Source organism: Delphinus delphis, chromosome 5 (assembly GCF_949987515.2).
Source record: "Delphinus delphis chromosome 5, mDelDel1.2, whole genome shotgun sequence".
Taxonomy (NCBI): Eukaryota; Metazoa; Chordata; class Mammalia; order Artiodactyla; family Delphinidae; genus Delphinus; species Delphinus delphis.
Window position 1 is genome coordinate 21,626,552 of NC_082687.1, and position 10,255 is coordinate 21,636,806.

The 10,255-nt window shown below is 34.2% G+C and overlaps 1 protein-coding gene across 2 annotated transcripts in view; it reads left to right on the forward strand.

Moving 5' to 3' along the window:
* The window catches only part of ELMOD2 (ELMO domain containing 2), a 29,245-nt gene extending 18,990 nt beyond the window's left edge, over positions 1-10,255 (forward strand). For both annotated transcript variants that reach the window (XM_060012077.1, XM_060012078.1), the window contains 3 exons: positions 1,281-1,349; positions 2,094-2,227; positions 6,559-10,255. In XM_060012077.1, the coding sequence (XP_059868060.1) occupies positions 1,281-1,349; positions 2,094-2,227; positions 6,559-6,704 (349 nt within the window). In that variant the 3' untranslated portion in view covers positions 6,705-10,255. The remainder of the gene's footprint in view (positions 1-1,280; positions 1,350-2,093; positions 2,228-6,558) is intronic.

Below are 10,255 nucleotides of genomic sequence, written 5' to 3' on the forward strand. Positions count from 1 at the left end.
ATACTGTTTACATAGGGGTTTCCTAGGTAAGTTCAGCAAGGAAGTTAAAAGTTTCTCTGTGTTACAGATTGAATATTTTAAAAGTAGCTTGATTATTGAAATACTAATATAATACTGAATTGTATTGAGTATCATGCAAAAAGACAGAAATATAAATAGTCTACTAAGGGCATTTTAGAGCCTGCCTCCAGATAAAGTAGAAAATTAGAACATGTAAAGAAAGCATTGCACTAAAACAGGACTTTTTTCTGTTTGGGGATTTACAGATCCCTTTGAGAATCAAATGAAAGTTTTGTATATTCTCTCCCCAGAAAATGTGCACACAGAAAATGTATGAATAATTTAAAGTGATTCATGGATCCCCCTTTCTTCATGAATGATCATTCATTCATGAACTTCTAAATTAACAATCCCTGTTAAAATGGGTTGAAAATTAGAGCCAATGAAGAAAAATGGAAGTCTGTAGTATTAATTTACAGAAGGAAAAATAGAGGGACATTTGGTTAGAAATTTCTATGCTTTATGAAAATGTCAATGACTGTGCCTTCTAAAATTTAAATAAACCATGGAAATCCATTTTTTCTTCTACTTCTTATCCTTACATAAACATCCAGCCAGTCATCATATGTGTATGAGTATCAGTGCATTATGGGGTGATCCAAAGTTTGAATAGATTTGGTCCCTATCTTTAAGAACTTGAAGAGGTTGCATTAGTACAAGCCAACAGTATTTATGAACCTTTATATATTTCTCTGTTGTACCTGCTAATACTTCTGTTTTGTGGCCAGTATTTTAGTTACACCACTAATCAAGGAGCGGTTTTTTTTAGTGCAAAAGGAAGGCTATTGACTTTCTTCTGATTGCATTGACAGTGGCGTTAAGCAATATAGACTCAAGTTGCAACAGAAGGAATGAGCTCAGGTGAAAGGAAGTGTCCTAACAGGTACACAATGACTACTTTATAGAAAATTTAGAACAAACAAATAATCAGAACTCTAGATTTTCTTTTAAAGTAGATAAAAGTCTCTTGTTAGATCATTTATTTGTCAAAATACTTCAAAGTCTAGCGAAGGGCTCATGTCCTGTACTAGATAGGCCTGATAGCTCAGAATTAAGTTTTGATTCAGAAGCATCTCGGAGTCACTGCAGTGACTTGAGATGGAGATTGGGATGCTTTTGGCAGTAAGACTGTCACTTTGACAGTAGCTTTTAAAATTGCTTCTGGATATCTTCAATTTGAATGACATGTTAATTTCATTATTTTTCTTAAACTTTTTCAGGTATTTCAGTGAAAATTATACCAGTGAAGCTCATCAGATTCTTTCACGTTCAAATCATCCAAAGTTAGGGTAAGCTGGATATGTTAAAGAAACCATAAGCTCTTGAATTGAAAGTATTTCTGGGTGTTTTTAAAAATTAGATTATTCTAGTTAATAAGAACTTCATAAAGAATATTGCATGATATATTATTTTATGGCTAAATGAGATCATAAACCAATTTTGTATGTAATTCAATATATTTTTATCACAAGGTATAGTTTATCTATAAAATGGAGATAAGGACCTTATAAACATTTTCTGAGAGATAGATTTGAAAATAAGAATATAGGAAATGGCTTTGAAATGGGAATAAGAAAGTGAGAAATAGCTTTGAAACTTGTGAAGTGAAATGCAAGTTGACATCATATTATTAGCTTTATCATTATTCTTATAATGATACCTATCTTTGAAAAAGCATTATAACACTATTACATCATAAAAATAAATACCCTGATAATGGAGGAGAAAATATCAGATTACTCAGTATATTTTAGAAATCAATGAGGGTGTATGTAGTACTCTTTTTAATTTTTTTTTAAATGATTTTGGTTTTAGATATTCACGTGGCCAGAGCTTTGTTTTCATATCTTAGATAATATCCAGAAAATCAACAGCCTCTAAAGAATAAAAATTAATATGTAGAAATTTTTGTAAAATCAATACAGTGTTAGAAATGGATCAAAGTTACTTTTTCCTAATTCCTTGCATAATTTAAAATTTACTTCATGAGCTATTTTGGCTAGCTGGGATAACTGGTAATGTTTCTGACATAGGTATTCTTATGCAATAGTTGGAATCAATCTTACAGAGATGGCTTATAGCTTGCTGAAGAGTGAAGCTTTGAAGTTTCACCTCTACAACTTTGTTCCTGGTATACCAACAATGGAACACTTTCACCAGTTTTATTGTGAGTATTGAAATGAGTTAAAAGTAGAAATTTCTAAGAGAATTTTTTAATCCTTAGGAAAGTATTGTATATAATACCTTTATCAAATATGTAACTTATACTTGTCATTTTACTATTTAGAGTCTTTCAAAAACAGGAAGATAATGGAAGATGGGTATCCAAGAGTATCTTGTGCTTCAGTTTATATATTTGCTGATTTAAAAAATTCAGTGAGGCAATTTTTGACATGTATGCAAATGTAGGATTTACACAGTTTTTCTGTAGACATTTGTTTTCCAGTCAACTATAAAGTGAATTTTTCTTCTTGGATACTGGTTAGTGAATGCTGTTGAGTCAAGGACGGATCATTTGGTTGCTCTTGTAAGGAAATTTAAAGGAACCTTTCACACACACACACACACACACACACACACACACACCCCTTTTATTTCAAGGCCAGGTTTTCTTGTGTTAGGTTGGGGTATTAAATAACTGTTCCTAAAGCAGTCATATCACCGCTGTTCCATTAACTTTTATTGTGATAGTTGAACGCTGAAGGTTTAATTGAATGAACCCATCTTCTGAAGCTATTGCTCAGAAGCAAAGAATTCAACTCTAGCTTGGCTTCATACTCTATTTTTTCTTGATCTTTTTGTGTCTTTAGATAGGACATAGGAAACTAGCATATAGGAAACTACTTAGATAATAAGTGTCCAAATCATAACTTCTTCAACTCCATTCTTGAAGGAGTCATCCAGGTCTCTCTTTCCCACAACCTCCCGTGTTTACTTACTCCCTAATTCCAGGCTTCTATACTTCTTAAATTTCTCTTGCACTTGTCTACTTTTTCCTATCCCATTGTAACTGCACGACATCAGTCCTTTGTTACTACGTTACTGTAATAGCCTTTTCCCTAGTTTTTCAGTGATGACCCTCTTCCAAATCTCCACATTGAAGGTATAGTTATTTAACATGAAAATCTAGTCATTTTCTTTCATCTTGTTGCTGAGGAACTGTTTTTTCCCCCCACCAGTCTGATTTGATTTCCTCTCCTACATCTCTCATTGACTTTGAGCATAGTGCCTAAACTCCTGGGACTTTGCTGACTGCCTCCAGATATTTGTTTTCTGTATGAAATAGATGGTTGTGTAGTGGTGCCTGTTGAACATAAAACAAATATAAAAAGAAACAACCAAAAAACTCCCTCCCCCCAATCAAGCATTTTACCGTATTTAAATAAATACAGGAGAGTGACAGGTAGGAAAGCAGTACAAAATGACCTCTGTGCAGTATTGTTTTCCCCTGCAGAGGGGTAGCTGGAGCATCTTTGGATACTGTTGCTTCCAGTGCCCTCAACACCAGCATCTTGTTTGGCTCCTGACCAGGAAGAGCATCAAAGTAATATGTGAGGTGGAAAAGTCATTATAGGACCTTCTTAGTTGCCTTGTTTCTATCAGTCCTATCCATGGAGATGTGGATCATCAGGAAAACAATGAAGCTTATGTTTTTCAAATTTCTTGAAACATTTAAAGCAAACACACACACACATACGTACATCCACCTTTTACGCAGAAGTTTCCCCCTCAAAATTGATTTTCATACCCTTTACCAATAAAGTTTCGTGTCTTAATTAAGGCTCTGCTTTTCTAGGAAGGGGCGTATTCTGACTAGAAAATAATGTGAAACCTTATTTTTTAAACATACCTACCTTTTTTGGTTGGGGGACTGAGCCCAATTCATTCGTACGAATCAGTTCCAAGATAGTAGTTTCTATCTAAAAGAAAGAACTATATAAAGAGATTATTTTTCTTTTCCTGTGATCTGTGTCCATCTCCCCTTTCCCCCTTGTCTCTCCTGCTGTTTTGCTGTTGTGGTTCTCCATGGGCAAGGCGGAAGCAGTGAGTGGTAATTTAGCTCCTTAGCTCTGCTGTCACCTTTTGTGCATTTAACGTGTAAGCACACAGTCACTGTCATCCTGGGAAGTCACTGACCATTGGTTTGGTGGTTCCAAAAAAATAACTCCTCAAATTTACAACCAAAAAGTTATGACTAGTAAGAGCTTCATTGAGATATAATTTATATACCATAAAATTTACCTATTTTAAGTGTACAATGCAATGAGTTTTAGTACATTTACTGAGTTGTACAACCATCACCATAATCCAGTTGTAGGACATTTTTGTCACCCCAGTAAGATCCCTCATACCAGTTTACAGTTAATCCCTGTTCCTGTGGTTCTCCTGTTTTTAATCCCTGTGGGAAAACCTCAAGCGTCCCTGCAGCTTTGGTTAGGGGCAGTAGAAGCATACAGGGAATTGTAAGTTTAGAAATTTTTTATGGTGTTTCTCTTGAGTCTGGTGTTCTAAACTCCTAGAGTCAAAAGGGCAATAGGGGTGCTTTATGGAAACAACTCTTTTCCATCACTTCATGGCAAGCTTTAGGAGTCTTATGCCATGTACGGCCCTGCCAGCATCCTAGAATTTCGGTATCTTGCAGTTTCCTCATGTCTCATTAAATCAACTTAGCCATTACAGTCTCAGTTTTTTGAGTCAGTCTTTTTCTGACACCAGTTTACATTATAATGACCTCACTCTGAAGCAAGAAATTTCTAGTATTTTACTCTTGAGCAGTTTGTTCTAGACTATATAGTCATTTGAATAGGTAATGAAAGCAATTTAAAGGAATGGTAAACAGCTAAAACCTGATAGCCAGAAATACGAAAACAAGTTGTATTCTATAAAATTTAGATGGTTGTCTGACTTTTCATACTACCAAGAACATTAATCTCCAACGTTTTTGATTGCACACCCCTCTCAGGATACTGGGGGTAGGGTGCTGGAGAACACAGACTCAGTTTATATATGGATGAGTAATTTCTGTAGATGTACTTTTGTGCTAATGTATACACAAAATAAATTTTGAATGAAAGAGAGACTTAAAATATTAGTTTAAAATAGTTACCAGATTACCATTCTCAGCTTGTCTTTTGGGAACAGGAAGCAGATGGTGTCTGTCTGCTCAAAGAGGCCTTATTCTTTGATTTGTCCCGTATCCTGGTTGACAAAAATCTGTTTTATCATATATGAAGGGATTAATCTGAAATCTTCCTTCAGTGGACCTTCTTTTGAAGTGCTGTTTCAATGTTGAAATGTCACGGTTCTTACCTGTTAATGTTTGCTTTATGACTAATGTTTTAATTAGTCAATTATGCTAGCCTAGCCACCCTTTTATGTAAAGTCACTGGCTTTATCCCCCCCCATTTATCTGAAATAAGTCACTTCTATCCCTTCTTGAATAGCTTTTCAGAAGGGGAAATGAGATTCTGGTGGAAACAAAGTCTAATTTACAACATAATAGAGACCACCTGCAAACTATGTGATTTGGGCAAGTCATTTAACTTCTCTGCACTTCTATTTCCTCTACAGAAAAATGGGAATAACGGTACTGCATCATAGGATTGCTATGAGAGTGAATGAGCACATGGCGAGGACTATAGAAGCATCTGTTAAATAATTAAATAGATACATTTGGTTGAATCCAAATAGGGTTTAGGAGCGGTTTTAAATTCGCATTTTTTTGTTGTTGTAAATATGTCTGTTTACACATTTATCTGAATTTTTTTTTTGCGGTACGCGGGCCTCTCACTGCCGCGGCCTCTCCCGTTGCGGAGCACAGGCTCTGGACGCATAGGCTCAGCGGCCATGACTCACGGGCCCTGCCGCTCCGCGGCACGTGGGATCCTCCCTGACCGGGGCATGAACCCGTGTCCCCTGCCTCGGCAGGCGGACTTCCAACCACTGCGCCACCAGGGAAGCCCTATCTGAAATATTTTTAACATTTTGAGTGTGAATTTGGCTACTGTAATAAGGATATTGAAAAACAAAAGTATTAAGCCTATTTCGAGTTCATGTATTCTTTTCTAAAAGGGAAGGTACTGATATGATAGTTTCATTGAAAAAAGCAGAAATAACTTAGATTTGTAAATCAAGTAGAAAACAGCTTTTCTATACTTTATCCATTTTCTTGTACTTTCATTTTCCTGTTTCAGGGGTCTCTGGGGATAACCTTTTTTTCCTATTCTCAAGGTATCTTTTGACAGTCTCTCTTAAATTTGAGGCATTTTGTTGATTTTTTTGCGACAAAGAGTATATGTACTCTAAGTATCTTATTGAAAGTGATATTTATTTTGAACATACAAAAATATTTCTTATAAAGTTCCTCAGGTTTCTAGTAGTTTAAGATGGTTTCTGATCATTGAATCCTAATATGGATTAGGATATACTTTTAAAATGAGATGGTTGGATGTGATTTCACTGTTGAGCACTGTACTTATGGTTTCTTTTTAACTGCAGGTTATCTTGTGTATGAATTTGACAAGTTTTGGTTTGAAGAAAAGCCAGAAAGTATTATGTATTTCAACGTGTACAGAGAGAAGTTTCATGAAAAGATTAAAGGACTCTTACTGGATTGTAATGTATCACTTACTTTAAAAATATGAATCATCCGTAGTATCTTCTATTTCTACCACATTTTGCACACACAACAGAATTTATATGTTGTAATAGAAATTATCTGATCATTTACACTCCTTATATATAATTTCCTACAAAAATGTTTCAGAAATTCTATTTAAGAAAGCTAGTAGACAATCAGTGTATGTTTACACTTGTTTATACACTGTCCTCCAAAGGTACCTTATCCTTCCAAAGATCCCCTCTGTAGAGTCACGTGAGCTACAGTTTGGAACTTGGGACTTAACCCGTTTAGTGTAAAAGTACAAATCAGGTATTTTTATTAACTTGATTGATTAAAATGTGTAAAAACCAGTTTTCATGTTTATGTATTGTAGCTATCAAGTTGGTATCTTTTCAGAGCTCCTAAGATTTTTTGTTTTTTAGTCTGGAAATGATTGTTTTTTAATTTTCTTTGCCTTATTTTATTTGTAGGTTAATTAACAGAGAGATTCGTTCTTCATGGTTTTCTTTGTTTGCATTTCAATCACACGTCATACCGTTGCCTCATAGGAGCAAAAGGAGCATATAGATAAGTCAGAGACGACGAAGAATTATGGCCTTTTCGGTTTCTCTGATTATGTCATGTAATAGGTAATGAGGGAATGACAGTATTAGTGATTAGCTTTTTTGTTTTTAAATACCACATTGAAATATCACAGTGGAATTTTAAAGCTTAAAGACATTTCCTCATCTTCAGTATTTGCTTTTTATCAGTTAGAGAGAAGAACTTGTAGTTAGTGCTTGGTATGAGGGCCTTTCATGAAGCTTCTGTATGGATGTATGTTTATGAAAAGAGATGCATTTGCTAAGAAAATCTTGATTATACTCAAAGAACAGGTGCTATTTCAATAAAGCTGTCTTTGAGTTTTAACAAGAGAAAAACAAAGCTTTTAAACATCTCAGTTAAACATCGTTGGTTTATTTTACTTACTGTTAAGTCTTGCTTCTCTTTGCTTTGACTCCACAGTGTTTCTAGATAATGATGTATGGACTTCGTGGGTATTCATTGAGTTAACAGTCTGTGGGATTCTAAAGTAGCCTAAGGATGATGACTGTGCTTTTTGTATAGCTTTATTCTCCGAAAATCTCAGGAGAGCAGCAAGTGCTGTCAAGGATTATATAGTGATGAGATTCTAACAGGAACGATTTCTTCTCTATGTGTTTTAGACATTTGTACTCATAGCAAAACTAAAAGTTTAAAGATAGGTTCATCTGATTACCAGATTCTCCCTAAATCCTACAGAAAGCAGCCTGTTAAACACATAATTTAATCTAAAACATGAGGATAGTTAGCACAGCTTTAAAATGGTATATATCAGGTGTTTAAGGACTGGCTTTTATGTGGTATAGCAAGACCTGAAACTTTCAAGTATTTGTTTATGCCTATTGACAAACCTCTCTCTTTAAACTTGCCAAAGAGAAGAGTGGTTAAAAAAAATAAACAATTGGAAAATAACAGATGCAGTGTTGTCTAGCACATACATTAAAAGTGCATGCATTAAAATTCTTTTCTCAACAAGATAAAACTTAAAACTTGGGCTCATTTTATTATAATAGTGGCAAAACGCTTTTCAGTATTATAGGAATTTTAAAACTGGTTTCTTATAGGAGACTTCTCAACCCTGGGAGTATCTTAACTTCTTTAAATGTTTTCTATGCTTTATCATCCAGCCAGAGCTCTGTGAGATAAGGATCGGGTATTAACCATTAAAGTTCATTTTATCAAGGTGTTTACCATTACATGGAAAGCAATTGTTAGTCTTTTAGTTTTAGAAAATGTTTACCTTTATATTTTCATCTTTTAACAGATGAGGTCTTGAACTGATTTAAACCTTTGTATGCTTAATAAAAGAATGATTCAAGTATGGAAGAAACTTTTCAAGTAATTAAGTTTTTCCCCTTCTAGGGAGTAAAACAAACTTTCTAATAATGTTTTTAAAATGTTACTAGAAATTTTGTTCAATAATATATTATTTAAGTCCACCTCTGTTTGTATAATGCATTGTTCTATTTTTGCTTAAAATAATCTGTAACCATTTCAGATAATTCTGTAGCAAATTGGTCTAAAAGCCACCAACAGATTCTGAGGTTTGCTAGTTTGAAAGCCAAGCTAAGTGTCATCAGTTGTAAATTAGAATGTAACATGAGCCTTCTGACTTTCATGTGATAATGACATACATGAAAAGAAAAATATGATAATTGTGTCTGCCTTCCTACTTTTCCTTGCTTTCAACATATGTATGTTAGAATTTTAGGTAGTCTGAAAATCCGTATTTAGAATCTTACCTGTTTCTATAATAATAAAATACCAAAGTAGTGATAGAATTGAAGTAGCAGGAAAATTGTTTGTTTTAGCATCAAAAAAGTGAATCAGTGCTGAAATGAATTTTTGTATGTGCCAGATTGAAGAGTGAACCAGTGATAAGAATAGTCTAAAAATATAATTAAAATGGTTGCAGTTTAAATATGTTCTGAAAGACAATCTCTAAAGAATTGAGAGAAATCAGGGGATATCAGCGAACCTAGACCACCCCTTTCTATATATAAATATGGTGATATAGTTAGATATAAAAATCAGTGTCTTACTGGCACCATTTACAATTTAGAAAACAGAATCTTTTTCTTAAAAATGCCCGTCCTGATTTTTTTCTATTTTAAGAGCAACTTGGATTTGTATGTATTTTTCTATGCGAAATACATGTACTCTTCATTTTTATTCCAGTGTTCGTAATTGTTTATGTGCTGTTTCTCCCCTTTGCATTCAGTGAAATAGAACTTGGTCAAAGATTTGCCCTAAGGAGAGAAGCATTACATGAGTGTGAAAGTGGAGTGCTCATTGCCAGAGCAAAAGAGATTACATGTTATCTTGGCACAGAAGAGAAGAAATTGGAGGGCAATAATGTTTATTATCCTTCTTGAATTAATGATTGGGGACCAGCAGCTATTTTCTCAGGATAAATGGTCCACCCAACTTCTGGGGAGGCTTAGTTTCCATTTCATATTTATGAACCTCTCCACAGAGTAATTTTTTTTTAATGAAGATTAAGGGAATTGGTAAAAATCTGAGAAAAATCGTGAGTGAGTTGTTTTTTTTTTTTTTTTTCCTGGCTTCAGCTTTCGATAAGAAAAATGTTAAATGTAGTGCAGGTAAGACCCAACTACTGCATTACTGTTATAGGGCGAGTCTATGTTTTTGTTAAACAAAGTATTCAAAAAATATTTAAGCAGTAGCTTTCCCTGGGGGAAAGAGTGCTGGTTGGCAACTTAAAGAAATAGATTTTTGTCTACTTTGGATAAAGCAATTAACTTCTTATGTAAAAGCAATAGTTGAAATGCGATGTCATTTTGTTTGGAATGTTGTGAGCAAATAAAAACATGTTGAAATTGTTATAAGCCTTTCTGTTAATACTTCTCGCTTCCCATCTTCCTCATCCCTTATTTAAGTCATTTATGTTCATGAAATAATACTTTTCTTATTTAATCCTTTAATCATGTTCCTATAGAGTAAATCAGAATATACAGAAATTTTTTTTTA